Source organism: Hylobates moloch, unplaced genomic scaffold (assembly GCF_009828535.3).
Source record: "Hylobates moloch isolate HMO894 unplaced genomic scaffold, HMol_V3 SCAFFOLD_4, whole genome shotgun sequence".
Taxonomy (NCBI): Eukaryota; Metazoa; Chordata; class Mammalia; order Primates; family Hylobatidae; genus Hylobates; species Hylobates moloch.
The window spans coordinates 174,221,687-174,243,738 of record NW_026652279.1 but is presented as its reverse complement, the minus strand read 5'-3'; the positions used below and the strand labels follow the sequence as shown (position 1 = coordinate 174,243,738).

Below are 22,052 nucleotides of genomic sequence, written 5' to 3'. Positions count from 1 at the left end.
TTCTCTGTATTACTTCTTACAACTTCATGTGAATCTACAACCATCTCAAAATAAGAAGGTTTTCAAATTCTACCTAAGGCTAGGTGCGGTGGTTCATGCCACTGCTGTTACGACACAATTATCTGTATTCCCAGCGCTCTGGGAGGCTGAGGTGGGCGAACTGCTTGAGGCCAGGAGTTGGAGATCAGCCTGGGCAACATAGCAAGACCCTGTCTCTATTAAAAATGAAATAATAAGCCGGGCGTGGTGCCCCCTGTGGCCCCAGCTCCTCGGGAGGCTGAGGCGGGAGAATCACTTGAGCCTTGACCAGCCACTGCACTGCAGCCTGGGCGACAGCAAAACTCTGTCTCAACAACAACAAAAAATCTTTAGAATATTTAAGTCAAGCCTGTAGCAGAAAAAAAACCACAAATATTTCACGTGTAATCCAATCATTAAGACACTCCTTCTGAAAAAGCCCGTAAATAAGATAAATTTGGAAGACAGAATAATCAGAAAAACAGGCAGTGAACAGTGACCCGATACGCAGCCGTCTTGCTTCCCCCGCGCGGGCGTCCACACCCTGGGTCATGGACACCGTGAGGAGCCGTTCGGAGCCACAGGAGGGGCGCCAGGGACAGGGCTGCATCTCCGCGGCCGGCCCTGGAGGCCCCGAGTCCACCCAGGCGGCCAGGGTGGGAACGCAGGTTCCATTCCAGGTTAGAACGTGGGCCTCAGCGAAGAGCGCCTAGGCAAGGCCTAGAGGAGCAGGACCCCAGGCCGCACAGACCACCCGACCCCGGGAGACAACACCTGCAAGAGAAGGGGAGCCACGGGGAGAGAAAGAGGGGAGGGGAGCCCCAGGGAGGGAGAGAGAGGAGGGGAACCCCAGGGAGGGAGAGAGAGGAGGGGAGCCCCAGGGAGGGAGAGAGAGGAGGGGAGCCCCAGGGAGGGAGAGAGAGGAGGGGAACCCCAGGGAGGGAGAGAGAGGAGGGGAGCCCCAGGAAGGGAGGGAAGGAAGGAAGGGGACCCCGGGAAAGAGCCCCGGATGGACAGGCCCGGCGCTCACCTGGACGCAGGGGGCCGCGCCCGCCCGTCTGGCCCGAGCATCACCGTTCCGCGGCCTGGGCCGGGCTCTGCGGCGCCAGGAGCCGAGGGGCGGAGGGGACGCCGTCTCCCGCCTCGGAGCGCAGCGCCCGAGGACTTCCCTGCATCCCTTCCCAGGCGGGTCCAGGACCGGGAGGCCGGGAGGGAGCGGCCGCCGCTCGGCCCAGCACCGCCCCCGCTCGGCGCCGCCGACCCGGACTCCCGTCCAGCCGCAGTCGCGGCCCCTTTAAGAGGCGGGGCGTGGGCGGGTCCTGTCGGGCGTGGGCGGGTCCCGTCGGCCGCGGGCGGCGGAGAGCACGTCGGGAGGTGGAGTTCCGTGCACCGACCCGCCGCCCACCTCCTTCGAAGAGCACCTCCCGGCCGGCGTGGGGCCTGGGAGCTGCAGGCTGGCGTCGGACTCCGCAGGGGCGAGCCAAGGCCGTCGCAGAGGGCGGGACGCGCAGGGGCGGTGGGGCGCGATCTCCCGTGGGCCCCCGGGCGGCGCTGAGCATGCCGGGAGTGGGAGTCCCCGCGGCCGTCTCCCGCCAATGCCCCGGAGCCCAGGGCCGCGGCCGTCCGAGGACTAGGGCGGAGCGGCCGCCGCGCCTGCGCAGAAGGCCGGGGCCGGCTAGACGCGGGCGGCGCGGGGGAGATGGTAGGTGGCCCGGCGTCGCCTCTGCCCGTCGGGGTCGGGGTCGGGCGCCAAGGTCGGCGCAGGCGGCGCGCTGGATGGGGGAGGCCGAGCCCAGCGAGCCGCGCGGGGCGTTCCGCGTGGATCAGAGGGAGGAGGCGCCGCGGGCCCGCGAGCCGGAGAGGTGGCGTCGGAGGCGCGGGACTGCGGGGAGCGCGGGTTTGACCTGGAGCCGCAAGGGACGACAGGGAGTGAGCGGAGGGCGGGGGCCGGGAGGAGCTGTAGGGGCCTTGGGGCAGGGGCCGGGGGCTTCCCAGGGCGGCTCCGAAACGGGCAGTCGAGGCAGGCGAGGGCTCGGCTGCTCCTGCGGGCGTCTGTACAGATGCTGAGGCTGTTGACCAAAACAGCGCAAGGAAAGAATCCGCGAGAAGCTCAGATTCGCGGGGGAGGCCCTGCCGCCGGGAGGGGAAGGAGAGGCGCAGCGGGGCTGTAGCGCGGGGTCTAGCCGGGGGCTGTAGCGTGGCTCTAGCTGTGCATCTGTGGAGCTGGTAGAGTTCTGCAGCCCAGGAGGGAGGCTGCTGGAGGTGCCCATCAGTTACTTTGAAATGTGGTGGAAATGGTGATGGATGGGATTTATTCAGTCCACATCGGTTCAGAGGCCAGCAAGGTGCTGCTGGGTGTGACTGGTGCTGGGCCAGGCATGATTTTGGCGTTGAGGGAGTTGATGCCCCAGCAGGAGAGACAGGCACCAGATGCACAACTGTTTAATCACAGTTGGGACAAGGGCTAAGGCACGGGTTCCAGGAACCTGTAGGATGCGGGTGTGGGAGTGGTGTCAGATGCTGAGGGTGTGAGTTGAACTGTGGAGAATTTCTCTGGAAATTAGCCAGAGAAAAAGTGAGGTGCCGGGGCAGCCAGCCGTGTGCGGCTCCGCAGAAGAAACAGAATGCACAGACCCTTAGTGGTAGGCGATGGTGACGTTTAGGAGCTGAAAGATTGTCCTGGCTAAGGCACAGAGAGCCACCGGAGAAGGGGACACGGTAACGTGTAGAGGGGAGTGGAGGGTGAGGACAAGCTTCAGGATGGGAGAAGAGCCACAAAGGAGACTGAGAAGGGCCGGTAGCAGAAACCAGGAGACTAGAATGTGTCGAAACCAAGAGGATGGAGTTTAAAGGAGGAGGGAGCCATCAGCAGTGCTGAACAAAAGAGCAGCTGAAAAGATCCCACTGACCGCAGCAGCCGTGCTTTTGTGACCCTTAGGGGTCACTGCGGAGGCCGGGCTGGAGCGAGGTAGTCTGAGGTAGGATGCACACCTGGGCAGGTAGAGCTAGCTCGCTCCAGCTTTTAGGAGGACAGGGGCACAGTGGACAGGAACTTAGTTTGGGGAAAACTTGAACATGTTCAGGATGCTGGAGAGGAGCGTTCCGCTGCTGCCGAGGTTGGAGATCCAAGAGCAGGGATGAATTTAATTCCCCCTCCCTGTAGCGTGCTGTATACCGAAACAGTCAAAGTGATCCATAAGCTTACGTAGTTTATTTGATCAACATGATTGTCCTCCCAGACCCGTGTAAGTTGACCCTAAGGACATTTTAAGAGTAATTTATTTCCATTTTACATATGGGTATCCTTGGTGCCAGATTATATGAGTCGTTTTACGCAAGGTCACAATTAAAGTGTTTGAGACTTTTTTATAGTTTAGAGATTTTATTTGCTGTTTCCACTGGATTGTCCAGATTTTTATTTCAAGAATTATGTACATTTTAACAGAATAAAATAATGAAACCTAGAAAATGCCTCCCCCCTTGCCCCATGTACACACTTTAAAAGCTGGCCTTAATAATTTAATTTGCATGATGTGGTAAACCTCAGTGAAGGTTGTGAGCTTGAAGGACGGCCCTAGTTCCAGTGTATCCACCTTGATTAGATTGACCTGGGTTCAGTCCTGTCTGGGTGCACTCAAAGCTTCTTGCCAACGTCTGGGCCCTTGTTAATTTGACCTGGGTTCAGTCCTGTCTGGCTGCACTCAAAGCTTCCTGCCAACGTCTGGGCCTTTGTTAATTTGACCTGGGTTTAGTCCTGCCTAGAGGGACTCGGGGCTTCATTCTCTCCCCTGTAGTTTTTTAGTTGACGAGCCTTTTGTTTCTTAAGAAGCTTTATGCCAGTTCCCTTTTTCACAAGAGGTAACTTGGGTCTCTCAGTCACTTTTGGACATAAAGCACCTAGTCTTTAGACTTAGCCATCGATCATTGCTTTAATCACTGTTATTTTATTGAGAAACCTGTAAGGGTTGACATCAAATGACTGCAGCTTTGTTGACTGGCCAGAGAGGCCTGTTAATGGACTCAGCCTAGACCCCAGAACGTCTCTTGCTCATTCAGAACCAGTGCCTTGGCACCACCGTGTGGTTCAGGGTTTGCTGGAGTATCTTGTGACATCAGACAATTTGAGTAGATTGCAGGGGGATCTTTGTGTTTCTCGATACCAACTTCTGTCCACTCTGTAGCTAACAGTAGTGATTCAAAGCCACTTTGAATGGCCTGGATCCATGTGCTCCTGCCTCTGTTCTTCTAGAGTTCCAAGAAATTAGGCTGCTGGTGTAACGGTGTTGTCACATATTAGGGGAGGCTTCAAGGGGTTATCAGCAGGAGCTCAAGATCAGACACCATCATATCTTCCAGATTTCCACATACCAGATTTCCTGGTGGTGGAGTCATCAGTTGTATAATGCTGGTTAAATAATTCAGTCGCTGAAGAGTATATTCTGCTGATTAGTCTTGGAAGGTGCACGGTGCGGCTGGACTCGTGCACTGTGCGGCTGGACTCATGCACTGTGGCTGGAGTTGTACGCTCCGCGGCTGGACTTGTGCACTGTGCGGCTAGAGTCGTGCACTGTGCGGCTGGACTTGTACGCTGTGTGGCTGGAGTCGCGCGCTGTGCGGCTGGACTTGTGCGCTGTGGGTGGAGTCGTGCGCTGTGCGGGTGGACTCGTGCACTGCGGCTGGACTCGTGCGCTGTGCGGGTGGACTCGTGCGCTGTGCGGGTGGACTCGTGCACTGCGGCTGGAGTTGTGCGCTGTGCGGCTGGAGTTGTGCGCTGTGTGGCTGGAGTCGTGCGCTGTGGGTGGAGTCATGCGCTGTGAGGGTGGAGTCGTGGGCTGTGTAGCTGGAATCGTACACTGTGTGGCTTCGTGTGCCTGGTTTCTTCTACTCGGTGTCAAAAGTTCCTCCATGTGGCATGTATCAATACTTCATTCCTTTTTATGGCCGAATTATGTTCCGTTATAGGGATATACTAAATGTTGTTGTATAACCATGGCAGAATTTTTAAATCTAGCAATGATGACCACTTCCATAATAAGGGTGTCATGGCTGTTCCTAGTGGTGGACCATTTTGGGGGCTGCACTTCTGTCTTTATCCTAAGGTTTTTGAGGTAATTCTTGGCTTTGCTCACCCTCCCTTGGGAAGCCTGTCAACTTCATAAAAAGACTAGCTGTATCTTTTGTCAGCTTACTGTCAGGGACTATGGGATCTGTCTTAATTTAGCTAAATTTGGTCTTACCAGAGAATACAACCTTGAATTTTTTGTTTAGTTCTTTTCAAAAGCTCAGTTTCAGGAAATAATGTAGTGAATATGTATTCCATTTATTCCTCTAGAATCTAGATCCGGGTCGGTAAACTACAGCCCACAGGCTAGCTGTCTGTTTTTGTAAATTGAGTTTTATTGGAACACAGCCTACGGCTGTCTGCTTTTCCAGCAGACCCATGGGCCTGAGATGGCAGAGATGGCTGCTGTCTGGAACGTTAAGAGAGAAAGTTGGCTGAGTGAAGGCTTCTGATCTTCTTCATCTGTTCTTAATCTGAGTTCTACCTTCCCCTTATGAGGACTTCGCAGATGGGCTTAAGCCATCTGTGAAACCCCTGAAATTTTATGCAAAGCTGCCTGCACATGTGAGGTCCATATATGTTTTCCTGGAGGGCAGACCTGTGACTCATCAGATTCCAAAAGGGATCTAAGACTCCCAAATGCTCAACACTCATTGTTCTGAGTAGCCAAAATGTTAATTGCCTAGCCTCACCTGAATTAGCAGTTCTCTTAAGTGTTTAGTCTCAGGAGTTCGATGTGGTTTTTGGGTTTGTTTTTTGTTTTCTAACTTTTAGGTTCAGGGGTACATGTGCAGGTTTGTTATAAAGGTCAACTGTGTGTCATGGGAGTGGGTGTACAGATTATGTTATCAGCCAGGTACTAAGCACAACAGCCAGTGGGTAGTTTTGGGATCCTCTCCCTCCTGCCACCCTCGAGCAGGCGCTCGTGTCTGTTGTTCCTTCTTTGTGTCCGCGCCTGCTCAGCGTCCAGCTCCCACTTACAAGTGAGAACATGGGGCATTTGGTTTTCTGTTCCTGCGCCAGTTCACTTAGGAAAATGGTCTCCAGCTCCATCCATGTTGCTGCAAAGGACATAATCTCGGTCCTTTTTATGGCTATGTAGTATGTCATGGTATATATGTACCACATTTCCTATATGTTTTTAAGAATGATTGGAACCCCAGTCATTCTTAAATGAGCTCTTGTTTATGTGGGTAATAGTCATCAATATTTACCATATTCGAAATTAAAATAGTATTAAAATATTTCTATATTTAATTAGCAATAATAAACCCATTACATTTTTGCAAATATCTTAATGTCTGGCTTGATAAAAGATAGGGTCTCAGATCTCACATTCATTCCTGTGATACCACAAGCCTTGCAGCCCACGGATGCCTCTGCTGTGCACTCTGTGAGAATGAAAGTGAGCAAGGCCAGTGACGGCTTAGGACGCTCGGGAAGGTAGTTCTGTGGAACTCCTGAAAGGCCTCAGGACCCAGGGTCCCAGATGCACACGGGAGAGTGTGTATCTGGACAGCGTTATCTTAATGCCCCTGCAGAATCGTCCTCTGGTATTTTGGCATCAGCATGCTTTTTGATTGCCTGTCTCAAAAAAAAAAAAAAACTTCTGGAAGCTGGCTCTGCTGTACGTGGTTGGCATTTTGGTGAGGAATCGGTATGTGTGAGGGGACATTGAACTTTGTGAGGAGCCGCAGGAGATGTTTCCCTCAGGTTTTAGACCAGAAGGGTCTGTACCACTTCTGAGCTGCTGGTAAGGTTTTAGATCTTACGAAAACAGATTTTCCTAACTAATCATGTTTTCTTTGCTGTGGCACTGGGGAAGCTTGGAGCCTGATTTCCACCTCTTACATGTGACAGGCACGTCCTTGTACTAATGGCACCCCTTCCTCATTCACACCTTGTTATCCTTCTATATACTTTTGTTAAGTTATATTATAATTCATTCCATGTGTTTTTATAAGTTGTCTCATCTTTATTTGAACAAGATTGAGTATAAATCCTTTTGAGTAAAAAATTTCCTGCTTATATTATTGTGTAAAGCATTTTTGCAAAACGTTAGCATCCAGTGGATTCCAGGGTCTGTTTGGATTTAGAGAAGTTGGTGAATCACTTTCTTTTCCAGTGTTGCTTTCATCAGGTTACTTTCTTTCTTTCTTTCTTTCTTTCTTTATTTATTTATTTATTTATTTATTTATTTCTTGAGATGGAGTCTCGCCCTGTCGCCCAGGCCAGAGTGCAGTGGCACGATCTCAACTCACTGCAGTCTCCACCTCAGGTTCAAGTGATTCTCCTGCCTCAGCCTCCCAAGTAGCTGGGACTATAGGTGCGTGCCACCATGCCCAGCTAATTTTTGTATTTTTAGTAGAGATGGGGTTTCTCCATGTTGGCCAGAATGGTCTTGAACTCCTGACCTCAAGTGATCCGTCTCAGCCTCCCAAAGTGCTGGGATTACATCATCAAGTTACTTTAGATAAGTGGAAACTCAGCCCTCCTATATCTGGAAGTGTCAAGATGTTACTTTGTTTCATTATATACTATATATAGTACAGCTACTTGGCAGTTTTGTTATTTATTGCCTGCCCGGAGCCTCTGTCCTGTTTTTTCATTTTATTTCTGTCTGGTATACAGAGGCATTCTTGTTATTAGTATTACTGTTTCCATTTAATCATAACAGGCTTTTTTGTGCCTGCTTGTGAAACTTTCATAGATTACTTTTAACACTATTCTTAGTTATTTGTGTACATTTTCATCAATGTGATTCTGTGATTTAAACTGGGAAAAAAAATCTCCAAACCGCACAGCCTCTTTGCATTCATTAAAGCCTGAACTTTATTGAAACCAAAGAAGACTCTGCAGCTGCGGCCCCCGTGATACCGTGAGGTCCTTGCCCTGTGTCCCTCAGAGGCTAGATGTGCATTACAGAGTTACTGAGAGTTTTAGAAAAATGATAGTCACACTTCATGCAGAGTGAACTGGGTAGAGATCAGAATGTATTTTGATAAAATGTTAATTCTCATAATTTTTGAAGCTTAGACTGCCTGTTTATTACAGTATAGATGCTGTTGTTTCCATTTTCAGAAGACTGTGCGGTCTTTTTAACTGATGAAGAGCAAGGCTTTGTCTCTAATTCTGCCCAGTTAAAGTGCAGGCGTTAGGCTAGAGCTGGGACAAACCTGGAGCGGCTTCATTGGCTTTCCTACTTCTTTTGCATCCCAAAGCATAAGCTTAAATCGTCTCAGAAGGACAAGGTCCGCCAGTTTATGGCATGCACTCAGGCTGGCGAGAGAACTGCTATCTACTGCTTAACGCAGAATGAGTGGAGACTAGACGAGGCCACGGACAGCTTCTTCCAAAATCCAGACTCGTTCCACAGGGAGTCCATGCGGAACGCTGTGGACAAGAAGAAGCTGGAGCGGCTGTACGGCAGGTACAAAGGTAAGAGGAGACTGCAGCAAAACCGGACGGGTGTCGGCCTCCGCGAGCGGCCTGCGCGCTGCACTTCCAGGGTTCTGGTGCCGGGGCAGGTCCTCCCCACGCTCAGCGCTCAGCTGCAGAATCCACTTTCTTCTGTTTAAATGGGGTTGGGACTGTGATTGGTGGGGGTGGGGAGGGTGAGAAGAGGGGAGTCAGCGATGGAGCAGGGCCAGGCCCGTGCCCGCTTGTTCTGTGCGGTGAGTCTGACGCTGCACGGCCTGTCAGGGAAAAGCTGCTGCTGGGAGCCTTGGTGTCTTGGCGTGACTGTGTCTGTTAATACAGTATTTTTTTCAAGCACTTCTATTTAGGCTGAAATATTGATGATGAGAAGGTTAAGAACAACATCAAATCATGAAGATGATCCTGAAGGGAGGGTAAACCTTAGTGTTTTCCTTGCCGGGGCAGTGGCGTGTCAGCCCTGAAATAGCTTCAGTGGTTAGAGAGGCTTTGGGAAACGCTCTCAGCAAAGAAACTTTTTGTTGCAGATTGTGATTTTTATTGACATTAGTGCTTGGATCGGAGCTTCTTGTCAAAATGCTTCTTGTCAAAATGTGCCTTGAACTAACACTGCGGTGATGAGCATACGCAGATCCACGCCCCTCTGCAGGCCTTAAATTTCATATCCAGTGCAGAGGGAGAGGCAGCAGTCTAAGAGCTGACTTACTTTGCTTTTTCCTTTCTAGCAGTTTTTAAGGCTAAGTTTTCTAAAACTTTAAAACAAAACCAAGTCCTGACTCATTTAAACAAGTGTTAGCCCAAATATACAATAATTTCCTGGGCTTTAACTTATTGTTTATTTATTTATTTATTTATTTATTTATTGGTGTCTGTGTGTGTGTGTGTTTGCGTGACCGAGTCTCGCTCTGTCACCAGGCTGGAGTGCAGTGGCACGATCTCGGCTCACTGCATCCTCTGCCTCCCACATTCAAGCGATTCTCCTGCTTCAGCCTCCCAAGTAGCTGGGACTACAGGTGCGCGCCACTACGCCCAGCTAATTTTTGTATTTCTAGTACAGACGGGTTTCACCGTGTTGGCCAGGATGGTCTCGATCTCTTGACCTCATGATCCACCCGCCTTGGCCTCCCAAAGTGCTGGGATTACAGGCATGAGGCACCACACCCAGCCAACTTCTTATTTATTATTTTCATTTTTTACTTTTTAAAATACTGTGTGTGTGCTTTAGTCTTTCTTTTTAGATCTGAAAAGTGGGTTGAAAATTGCTTTAAAAAATCTTGACTCAGAAACATAGTCAGTGGTAAAACAAACCAGGTTTGTACTTATTGTAGTTCCCAAAGAATGAAAATTGTTTTTAGTTAAGCTTTAGTCTACTTTAAACATTTTTGGCTAAGTTAATTGTTGAGCTAATTTTGTAAGTCATATGCTGATTTTTATGCAGATTTTTAAAAGTTATTTAAATATATACAGCTGCCTTTGAAAAAATACTTGTGTATAAGAGGAAAATTTTGTCTTTGGGTGTTATTGAAGCTTCATCCCTTCATTATTATTTAACTTTATTCATGCAATTATAGTCAGTTAAAGTAGAAACGTGGTACAATCACTTTAGGCTCTAAAAATAAACGTAGTTCTAAGACCGTTGACAAATATAACCTTGGTTATTACATTAACATATACAAACGAACGAGTACTTGCAAAATTACCTGAAATGTTGAACATAGTGTAATGAAATTTACTGAGATGGTTTATTAGCTCAGAGCATTGTAGATCAATATTTCTATTCATGAAGTATAGTATTAGGAGATGGAATTGAATAAGGTGATAAGTGGGGATTTTTTTTACAGAACCTCTGTCCCATAAACTATGCTGAGGTTGTTTTCTCTCTGATATAAGAGAATAGAGTTAGAAGGATGTTTATGGTTTTTTTCATTTTTGTTACCAATTTTTCTTTTTTTTTTTTTTTTTTGAGACGGAGTCTCACTCTGTCACCCAGGCTGGAGTGCAATGGCATGATCTTGGCTGACTTCAACCTCCGCCTCCTGGGTTCAAGCGATCCTCCTGCCTCAGCCCCCTTAGTAGCTGGGACTACAGGCGTGTGCCACCATGCCTGGCTAATTTTTGTATTTTTAGTAGAGACGGGGTTTCGCCATGTTGGCCAGGCTGGTCTTGAACTCCTGAGCTCAGGTGATCCACCCGCCTCAGCCTCCCAAAGTGCTGGGATTATAGGCGTGAGCCACCGTGCCCGGCTACCAGTTTTTCTTTGGTAACTGTATATATGTGGTAGTATACTACTTAAATGACCAAAGTTAAATTTTGTGTGAAAGGGAAGAAAAGTTTATCATACCTAATCTTTCTTTGAGCAAAGAAGCTACAGGTTTTCTGTTTTTACCTTCTAAACCAACAATTTACCTATGCATTATGATAATATGATATAATCTGTCTGAAATTACTAGCTTTAGTGAAGTCTTGCTGGGATGCCTTAAATATATTTTACTGTTAGATTTTCTGATAAACAAATGCTAAGTTCTTTAATTTTATTTCTAAACTAGAAATAGGGGGTGGGGAACCTGAATTTCTAAGCTATTAAATATGGATACATAAGCTAAATGATTCTGAAAAATAGTTATTGTCCAGTACCATTAGAATTAGCAAATGAAATCCCTTAAGAAAAACATCAATCATTTACTGTGGCAGAGTTGTGATAAAAAAAACTCAAGGTATTGTAAATACTTTATCAATACAGTATCTTTTATAGCAGTCTGCCTTTGGGTGAGCTAAATTTCTATAAACTTGGATTTTTATTTCACTTTAGGGAAATTAAATTTTTCTTAGTGAACAGATCTTCTCAAAAAAAAATTCAGTGATTTTTTTTTCCCTAAAACCCAGAAACCTAGATTTTAAAAATAGGACCATTTTCTGGATAAATTCATAGTTGCTCAGTATTTCTTTCATGTGTAGTAGAAAACTGCAGCCTATTGATTGATGATGTGTTGGAAACATGCTTGCTAGAACTATGTAGTATAATTGAATGCCAGGATTCAAACCTCCTATTTTAGAATTACTTTTCAAAATAGCATAACTTCCTTTTCCCCGATATTAACTACAGATCCACAAGATGAAAACAAAATTGGAATCGATGGGATTCAACAGTTTTGTGATGATCTGAGCCTGGATCCTGCCAGTATCAGTGTATTGGTCATAGCGTGGAAGTTCAGGGCAGCAACTCAGTGTGAATTTAGCAGAAAGGAATTTCTAGATGGCATGACAGAACTTGGGTAAGTCAATTATTCTTAGCTTAAATGTTTTCAGAAATGAAAATACTTTTAACATTGTTTTTCAGCGACCTGTACATACTAATTTCATATCTGCTTATTTTCTTTGTCGGTCAACAGTGGACCGCTTATACAACAGTGGTCCTGTAAGGTTAGAATGGGGCTAAAAAATTCCTGCATCCCAGCCATCATAATGTCATAGCACAATACATTGCCTGTGTGTGGTGATGCTGGCACAGACAAACCTACTGTACTGCCAGTCGTATAAAAGCATAGCACATCCAGTTATGTGCAGTATATAATACTTGATAATATAAAGGATTATGTTACCAGTTTATGTATTTACTCTACTTTTTATTATTTTCGAGTGTACTCCTACTTGTTTGTTTGTTTTTTGAGCTGGAGTCTTACTCTGTCACCCAGGCTGGAGTGCAGTGGCACTATCTTGGCTCACAGCAAACTCCATCTCCTGGGTTCAAGTGATTCTCCTGCCTCATCCTCCTGAGTAGCTGGGATTACAGGTGCCTGCCACCATGCCCGGCTAATTTTTGTATTTTTAGTAGAGACGGGGTTTCACCATGTTGGCCAGGCTGGTCTTTAACTCCTGACTTCAGGCGACCCACCTTGCCTCAGCCTCCCAAAGTGCTGGGATTACAGGCAGGAGCCACCGTGCCTGGCCCAGATGGATTTTTAAATATCACCTGTTCATATTGTTTAAAATAGATACAACTAAAACAGCTTTGAGGCATACAGGAACTCTACAAATAAGGAGGACCGTTTCATAATGATAAAGGGTTTATCTCACCAGGAAGGCAGTCGCACTTATGTTTTTATGTATTTATTGAAGAGTCCCAATGTATTTAAAGCAAAAATAAGCAACTACAAAGAGAAAGATACAAATCTGTGATCAAAGTGAGGAATTTTCACACACGTCGTAGTAACCGATGGAATGCGTAGATGAAAACTCAGTGAGGACATAGAAGATTTGGACAGCACAACAAATGGCCTAGGAGAACATTTAGAACGTTGCCTTCGATGTTGAAGAATACATATTCTTTTCAAAAGAAAACACAGAACAGCCTGGTAGAAGAGATACCATGATCATGAAGGTGATTTTCCCAGGGCTGGGCTTATCCATCGCATTCCAGATGTACTGACGCCTGTGATTTTCCCAAATGTGGGAAACTGGACTGCATAATTTGTGGTAATGGGGGGCTATGTTTGTGTTCTCTCCTGGTGTTTAAAATTAAAAAAAAAAAAAACTTTATTAAAGGCACAGAACGTTAATAAAAATTGACAATAACCTGGGCTATTAAGTAAATTGCAACAATTTTCAGAGGTTTGAAATGATACAGAGTATGTTTTCTGACCACAGTACAGTTAAACTAGGAATATAACAAAAAGATAACTAGGATATGTGTGGATATTGCACACCTCTGAGTAACCCTTGGGATGAGAAAGAAGTTACAATGGAAATTAGAAAATATCTTGAATAATGAAAATACAGTATATGTAAGCTTGTAGAATTCAGCTTATTAAATGCATATTTTAGAAGGAAGGAAAAGCTGAAAATCAGTGAGCAAAGCCTTCCATCTCAAGAAACAGAAAAAGAATATAGAAGGAAAGAATTAATATTTTTAAAGAAGCACTAATTTACAAGAATAATTAAATAGAAAAGAAGTTGTCATTAGGAAGGATCAGTAAAGCCAGAAGCTTCTTATTTGAAAAGACTTGTAAATGTGGTAAATCACAAGTAACGTACATGGATGAAAAGGGGGACAAGATGGTAGGTGCCAGAAGCATTAAAAAAAAAAAAAAGTCTGTTATGAAGAGCTTTATGCCAGTAAATTTGACAACGTATGTGAAAAATATATCTTACTAAAACTGACACATGAAGAAATAGAACATCTTAATAGTTCTGTAACTCTTAAGAATTTGAGCCTGTAGTTTAAAATCTTCTTAAAGAGACAACCCCTGTTTGGGATGACTTAATTGGCACATCCTACCAAACTCCTAATGAAAAGGAAAATCCCCAATTTTAAACATCCTCTTCCAGAGAATAGTAAAGGAAGAAAGATTTCACAATTTGTTTTTAAGGCCAGCAAAAGCTACATGACAAAACCAAGGAAGAACATTTGAGAATGGAAAATTATAGGCCACTCTCAGCTGTAAGACTCAGAAGATGCATAAGATGATTATAAGATGCAAAAATCCTACACATAGTATCAGGAAACTGACCAGTCATTAGCAAAAAACCCAAGACGATAAGCCCAGGATGATACATCATGACAGAGCTGGTTATATCCAGGAATGCAAGATCCGTTTAATGTTACAAAGTCAATCGGTGTAATTAATTTACCATGGTTAACAACAGAAAAAAAAGGATCATCCCAGTGCATAAGATGGATTTGATCAAATTCAATGTTTCTTCATTTAAAAAAATAAACAAATAAAACTCGTAGAAAACTAAGAATAAGAGGGGCAGTTCTTAATCTGGCCAAAGGGAAAAAATTCCTATGGCAAATATTATACTTACTGGAATTGTAAGTCACCTTCCCTTTGAGACAGAACAAAACCCGAATGACTGTTTCTATTCAGTATTAAACAGGAGATCATAGCTAGTCCAACCCATGGATAAAATATTCAAATCAATAGTGGCGTTAGCCAAACTACAGGATCCAAGGTCTGCAAATAAAACCCTGTTCTATTTCAGGGCACCAAGTGCAACAACCAGCAAAACAGTAACATTTAAAATCTATGTCATTTTTCAGTATCTTCAGAAATACAAAATACCTAGAATAAATCGGATTAAAGATGTGTGATACTCCCACAGAGAAAATAGTAACTCATCGACAGACAGGAAAGAAGACCTGAATAAATGGAGAACTATACCTCATTCGTAGGTTGGAACACAGTGTTTTATCCTTAGCTTTTTATATTGAATGTGATCTCAATTTAAAAATCCCAATAGATAGTGGGTTTATATATGTGTAATTTGACAAGCTGATTTGAAATTTCTATGAAAATGCGCAGTCAAAAAGCAGTTCTTGAAGAAAAAGAACAAGATGGGAAGATTTGCTATACCAGATAATTGGAACTTTTAAAGCTGCAGTAATGAAGACTACATGGCATCAAGTGCCAGATCAGATGAATAGGCCAGAGACCATGGAGCAGAATGGAGGGCTCAGAAAGAAGTCCGTGTATGTGGGGACTTCTGGTTTATGACAGAGCTAGACTTAAGTGGAGAAAGACATGTTTTCAATAAATGATACTGGGAGAATTAGCTAGTATTTTGGGGAAAAATAAATCCTGACCTCTACTGCATACCATATGTAAAACTCAGTTTCAGATAGATTGTAGATCTCAGTATGAAAGGCAAAAGCAAAAAGTCTGTAGAAAATAATATAGGAAAATGTCTCTATGACTATGAAATAGGATAATTTTTAAAACATCAACAAAAACAATAAATCACCATAAAGAAAAATACCGATAGAGTGTATTATAGCAAAAATAAGAACTTCTGGTTAAGAAACATCAAGGTAGTAGAAAGGCAATCCATGTTCTGTGTGAAAGTTCTTTAAAAATTCCTGGCAAAGGCTTGTATCTTTAATATATAAAGAATTTCTACAAAACAATAAGAAAAAGACATTGAAAAACAACCAAAAGATTTGACAAGCACTTCACAAAAGATGCACAAGGGCCAGTTAAAGTATAAGATGCTTAATCTCATTCACTGGGGAAATGCAGGTGAAAACCACAGTGAAATAGAACCCCATAGCAAACCACCCTCTAGGGTGCTAAAAGAAGACACGATAGCAAATGCGAATGCAGATGTGTGGAGCGGGACTCCAGCGTACTGTTTGACGTCAGTTACTAAATGGAAGGTGCACAGACGCTGTGACCCAGCCGTCCACTCTGGAATGTGCCTGATGTGGTACATTCACAGGTATGTTGTGATCTGTGCACAGAAGGGTTGACATCATGACTCCAAACCGGGAAACTAGAAACAGCCGGAATGTTCACCAACAGTAGCGTTTATGAATCATAAAATATGTATATAACAAGAATTCTATATGGCTGAGAAAATGAGCAGCTGGAGCAGTGCATACCCACAAGAACGAACCTCTCGGACATCACAAAGGCAGGAACAGCCAGACGTGAGGTGGTGCACACTGAGTTCCTGATTACATCCAGCTAGAGGCACGGTGAAGGACTGCTCCGGTAGGTGGTGGGGCACAGTGGGCCTGGCCCAGAAGTCTGATTGTCCATGCCTCCCTGGAGGGACGAGGAGGCTGAAATGGCAAAGAGCCCTTAGCTGCCACCGACTCCCTTTTTTAAGAGGGTCACACTGTTGTGCCAACTGGGGTACAGTGGGTTGCTGGGACTTCAGGCACATGCCACCACGCCTAGCTAGTTTTTATTTTTTGTGGAGACTGGGTGTCTCTATGTTGCCCAGACTGGTCTCAAACTCCTGGCCTCAAGCGATCCTCCGTCCTCCACCTCTCAAAGCGCTGGGATTACAGGAATGAGCCACTGCACCTGGCCCAGCCGCCACCCTTGATGTGGATGGTGCTTACGCTGAGCTTCACCTGCAGTACAGTCATGCGTCACTTAGAGACAGGGACACGTTCTGAGAAGTGCATCGTTAGGAAATTTCATTGTGCAGATATCAGAGTGTACTTACACAAACCGAGATGGTACAGCCCACTACACACCTAGTCTGTGGTATAGCCTGTTGCTCCTAGGCTATGAACCTGTTCAGCAGGTGACTGTACTCAGTTCTGTAGGCAGCTGTAACACAATGGTAAGTCTGTATATCTAAACACACCTAAAGGTGGAAATGATCATGCGTTGTGCTAGACGTTGCAGTGGCTCTGACGCCCTGAGGGGCAGGAATCTAGGTGCCATTATGATTTTATGGGACCACTGTCACATATGCCTTCTGCTGCTGACCAGAACTTCGCTGTGCGCACAGGACTGTGACTGCACACAGGACTGAGTCATATATTTGTGCTTTTCTGTGTTATGTCTTCACGGACTTTTCTAGCTGCTCTAAAGCTTTCTCCGATGTTCTTTCCTTACGTCTACTCTACTTGAGTAAGTGTTGCTTTTATTCTGTGCTTTGCTGTGCAGTCGAAATTACAAAGATAGACTTTGTTTTACTATTGTCGATTTCTGCCTTAGAGGCTGTTGACTGTTTTTAAAGGTTATTGACTTTTTGATGGAAAAATTCAATTTTAAAACAATATAGAGCTGTGTTTTACAATACTTGGATATTTTAAATCTAACCTGCTATAATGAAGAGATCCCTAAAAAAGGTAGCTTAAGATTTATATGAGTGGCTGGGCGCGGTGGCTCACGCCTGTAATCCCAGCACTTTGGGAGGCCGAGGCAGGCAGATCACAAGGTCAGGAGATCGAGACCATCCTGGCTAACACGGTGAAACCCCATCTCTACTAAAAACACAAAAAATTAGCCAAGCGTGGTGGTGGGCGCCTGTAGTCCAAGCTACTTGGGAGGCTGAGGCAGGAGAATGGCGTGAACCCGGGAGGCGGAGCTTGCAGTGAGCCGAGATCGTGCCACTGCACTCCAGCCTGGGCGACAGTGCGAGACTGTCTCAAAAAAAAAAAAAAAAAAAGATTTATATGAGTTTATTTTTCGCTTGTATGATGGGACAGAGGTAACAATGGCCCAGGCTGGCAGGGCGACTGCCATTCTGCAAGTCACTGAGAAATGGAGTATTTCCATTACCTCGTCTCTGCCATCTTGTCACCTCATGCCCTGTCACCGCAGGGCAGGGGCCTCTCTCTGTGGTGAAAGCTACCAAGTTAGACCACACCCTTGTTCCAGTTCTCAACAAGAGGGCAAAAGATGTTGGTTTTGGGTTTTACTTTTAGTAATTTTATTGAGATCTAATTCACATAGCATATTTTCTCTCACTTAAAGTCTACAACTCAGTGGTTTTAGTGTATTCCCAGAGCTGGGCAGCCGCCACCAGTGTCTGTCTTAGAGCATTTTGAATTCCTTTTAGCAAGGGAGACATCGCACCCCTTACCTTCTCTTACATCGTCACTGAGAGCCTCAGGCCGCGCCTGGGAAAGGAAGTTGGGAAATTCTGTCTGCAGCTGGAGCTGCGTCCCTGGTCACAGTTCCTGCACAGGTCACGAGGGGACAGTCGACTAGGGAGGCGCGTCTGCCACAAGACAAACCACTCTCTGTCATCGCAGGTGTGACAGCATGGAGAAGCTAAAGGCTCTTCTGCCAAGACTGGAGCAGGAGCTGAAGGACACAGCCAAATTTAAAGATTTTTATCAGTTTACCTTCACCTTCGCTAAGAACCCAGGGCAGAAGGGTTTAGGTGAGTATGAAATCCAAATACGTAAAATGCCAGATCCTAATGAGGTTTTCGGTGGACGTGAGCAACATGATTTCTGTGCAGCCAACTGTAATGTTTTTGGGTTTTGGTTTGGTTTTTTTGAGATAGGGTCTTGCGCTGTCACCTAGGCTGGAGTGCAGTGGTGCAATCACAGCTCACTGCAGCCTCAATCTCCTGGGCTCAGGCAGTCCTCCCACCTCAGCCTCCCGAGTAGCTGGGACCACAGGCGTCCACCAGCGCATCTGGCTGTTTTCATTTTCGTTTTAGTTTTTAGTAAAGACAAGGTCTCGCCTTGTTGCCTATGCTGGTCTTGAACTCCTGAGCGCAGGCATTCTCCCCACTTCAGAGCGTTGGGATCAAGGTCTCACCTTGTTGCCTATGCTGGTCTTGAACTCCTGAGCACAGGCATTCTCCCCACTTCAGAGCGTTGGGATGACAGGCATGAGCCACCGCGGGTGGCCCAGCTGTAACGTTACCACCCTCTTGGTTTCTTTTCTTCACACGTTGCTCTGTATGTAGGTAGATGAGTTTATAACACCGTGTGCCTGAAAATCTCAGTTGACAGCGTCTCTCAACTTCTGGGTTTACATATTTAAATTTTAAAATGTAAACTAATTTGTAAATGTCCTGTATCAGTTCATAATTGTTCTCTCTGTGCCACATAGACCCAGCCCGCATACCAACAATTCAGCCCACTTTTGCGTTTTATTTTAAAATACTGTACTCCATTGGTATGGACCATTAATGTGGCCCCTTTGCGTGGACAATAATAAATTTTTTTTTACTTGAGGAGTCTGCATTCGCTTTAACTGTCACTCCTAACCCTGCAGCAGGGATTCAGGGACTGCAGTGAAGGTGGAGGTGGAGCTGGGTTGGGCTCTGGGAGGTGTGCAGTGATCACCTGAGAGGGCAGTTGCACAGAGGAACAAGCACAGGGTCAGAGGCACGGGGCAGAAGGACAGGGAACGCAGGCACAGAGGGGCAGAGACACGGGACAGAGGGATAGAGAGATGGGGGACAGAGGGATAGAGGCACGGGGACAGAAGGACAGGTACAGGAGCAGAGGCACGGGGGGGACACGGGCAGAGGCATGGGGGACAGAGGGGCAGAGACACGGGACAGAGGGATAGGGGGACAGAGGGATAGAGAGACGAGTGACAGGCACAGGAGACAGAGGCACGGGGGGACAGAAGGACAGAGGTACGGGAGCAGAGGCACAGGGGGACACAGGGGCAGAGGCACAGGGGAGAGAGGCACAGGGGAGAGAGACACAGAGGGCTGGTGAGACATACCAGGTGCTGAGACGCATCTTGGCCCCACACTGGTTACTGAATTACAGTGCCTGCTGTGCAAGGCGCTGGGGCCTGTTGGGCTCTCGCTTTGCCTCTTGGGTAACAGTAGCAGTGTGTGCTGCGTCTTGGCTCAGGAGCCTGCCGCGTGCGGCACCTGGGGACATCAACAGTGCCAAGACCCCCAGCCTTGCTCAGGGCTGCAAACTGATGAGAACCTGTCCTGCCCTTTCTGTTTGTGAGCTGGGATGATCACAGAAGGAAGTCTTTCCGTCTCCTGGTGTTGGGTGCCAGAGGTGCAGGCTGCTCAGAAAGGGCTGATGACCTCGGGGCGAGTGTGTTCCCTGCTTCTGTGGACTGAGAGTCAGTTTATTGTCATGTCCCCGTGAACTCATGGAGTGCTGTTGGTGTGCTCTGGTGGTGGTGACCGCTCCCTTCCTGTCTGCACGGCAGGCTGCCCTGGGCTCGTCCAGTCGCCTTCTACCCCAGACCTAGACTCGCTTTTTCTCCAAAGAGCCCTGATTTCTTTTAGTGGAAACTGGTTTCAGGCCGTGGCAGAGTTGCAGCTGGTGCTCATTCAGAGTCGTCATTTCTAGGCTTTTTATTTTTTAATTTTTTAATTTTTTATTCATTTGGATGCTTCTAAACCACAGTCAGGACTACAGATTATTTTTCCTACTTGAGCTTGTCTGTATTGCAGCTGTGTTTCCCTTCTCCTGCTCTGGTTCTCAAGGGCGCAGGTGATGATAGCATTAGAATATCCATGGTGACATGTTAGCCCAATCCCACATGGCACACACCACAGGCTCAGAGTGATGAAACGAATGCTGTCTCCACCAGTAGAATTACTGTGAGTAGCGGAAAAGGGCGGGGGGGCGGTAATACACTCTCCCCCAACTTAAAACAGTAGTTGGGCTTTGCCTTTGTTTTCCACGCACACAGCTAGGCCTCCCCTGTCGTTGTGGGTGGTCCTCACTCTGTGTTCCCCAGCAGCTCCTGCTCATCACCAGGGCTTCCGTTGATGTCTCTCTGCTCACAGGTTTTGAAATTCATTCTCCAGTGGATCCTCAGGAAGTGCTTTTGGGGACAGTATTCCCTGAGTCCTTGCGTGCTGGGTATAAAATCCTAGCCTCCTTTTTGTTCCTTTGAATATCTTAAGTGTGTCGCCCCACTTTCTTCTGGCGTAGATCGTTATTGTCAAACAGAATGATGATAAGCCAATCTTCTTGGCCTTATAAGTTGCTTACTGTTTTGCCTAAATACCCAAACAAAGGCCATTTTTTCTTTTGCTTTGAAGCCCAGTAATTTTACTAAAATGTGTCTGGGTGTTGTGGGTCATCCACGGTCAGTGTTCTCATGTATGATGCTGAGTGTTTTCAGTAAGTACTTTCTAATCTCTTTTAATTTCAGGGAAAATGTTCTTGAATTATAGTTTTAAGCATTTGTTCTGTTCCTTGTATTTGGTTTTGGTCTCTATGGAAACTCCTGTTACCCATATAATTGGTGTTGGGTCCCCTGTGGAGTTGGGTCTTCTGTGGAGTTGGGTCCCCTGTGGAGTTGGGTCTTGTTTGGAGTTGGGTCCCCTGTGGAGTTGAGTCTTCTGTGGAGTTGGGTCCTCTCTGGAGTTGAGTCCTCTGTGGATTTGGGTCCTCTGTGGAGTTGGGTCCCCTGTGGAGTTGAGTCTTCTGTGGATTTGGGTCCTCTGTGGAGTTGGGTCCTCTGTGGAATTGAGTCTTCTGTGGAGTTAAGTCTTCGGCAGTGTGCGTTGCTTTCTCTCAGTCCTTTTTATCTGTACTTCATTTCTTTTTTATTTTAAAAATGATCTTCCTTTTTCACCATCTCCTCCTCTGAAGTCATCACCCATCTTGTGTCACATAATGGCAGTGATAGGTTCTGAGAAATGCATTGTTAGGCAGTCTCATCCTTGTGTGACGTCACAGGGCGCGTGTTTGCAAACCTGAGTGGCATAGCCTATTGCACGCCTAGCAGTATGGCACAGCCCATGGCTCCTGGGATACAAACCTGGACAGCGTGTGACAACCATAACACAGTGGTGAGGATTTGTGTATCCAAACACACTGAAGCATAGGAAAGGGGCAGTGAAAATGCACTTTTGCAATCCTGTGGGACTGCTGTCACTTATGCAGCCTATCGTTGGCTGAGACGTTGTGCCATGTGTGGCTGCCTTTGAGTTTATCTCCCTCATGTGCCTTCTAGTAAAGTAATTTCCGGAATGATTTTCCTTTGTTTCTAATTCTTGAGTGTGATTTCTTCGTTACTAAGTTTTCCTAATTCTCATTTGTGGTGTTTCATGTTTTGTTTCATTTCTTAATGTCCTTTAGCCTATTTTGAAGTCAATGGTCACACTTAAAAAACCCTTTTAATTTATTTTGAAACAGGGTCTTCCTCTCTTGCCCAGGCTGGAGTGGAGTGGCACGATCATAGCTCACTGCAGCCTCTAATTCTTGGGCTTAAGCGATCCTCCCACCTCAGCTTCCCAAAGTGCTGGGATTACAGACATGAGCCACCACACCTGGCTTAACATTTTGTTTTAGAGTTGAGGCCTCCCTCCGTTGCCCAGGTTTAAGTGCAGAGGTGTGGTC

The 22,052-nt window shown here is 46.3% G+C and overlaps 2 protein-coding genes and 1 non-coding gene across 5 annotated transcripts in view; 2 read left to right on the top strand and 1 right to left on the bottom strand.

Moving 5' to 3' along the window:
• The window catches only part of TMCO3 (transmembrane and coiled-coil domains 3), a 56,043-nt gene extending 54,755 nt beyond the window's left edge, over positions 1–1,288 (bottom strand). The window contains exon 1 of the mRNA XM_032151420.2: positions 1,049–1,288. The gene's annotated coding sequence lies outside the window, so the exon portion shown is untranslated. The remainder of the gene's footprint in view (positions 1–1,048) is intronic.
• Positions 1,289–1,409: 121 nt separating this feature from the next.
• Positions 1,410–22,052, top strand: part of DCUN1D2 (defective in cullin neddylation 1 domain containing 2) — a 35,649-nt gene continuing 15,006 nt past the window's right edge. Inside the window, exons 1-4 of one of the 3 annotated variants that reach the window (XM_032151415.2) lie at positions 1,410–1,720; positions 8,302–8,518; positions 11,619–11,787; positions 18,012–18,142. In XM_032151415.2, coding sequence (XP_032007306.1) covers positions 1,718–1,720; positions 8,302–8,518; positions 11,619–11,787; positions 18,012–18,142 — 520 coding nt within the window. In that variant the 5' untranslated portion in view covers positions 1,410–1,717. Of the gene's footprint in view, positions 1,721–7,270; positions 7,407–8,161; positions 8,519–11,618; positions 11,788–18,011; positions 18,143–22,052 lie in introns of those variants that run through there. The other 2 variants (XM_032151416.2, XM_058438123.1) reach the window with 2 other exon arrangements.
• Positions 12,857–13,020, top strand: LOC116467737 (U1 spliceosomal RNA). The gene has a single exon (XR_004247938.1). It is a non-coding gene; the product is annotated as a U1 spliceosomal RNA (small nuclear RNA).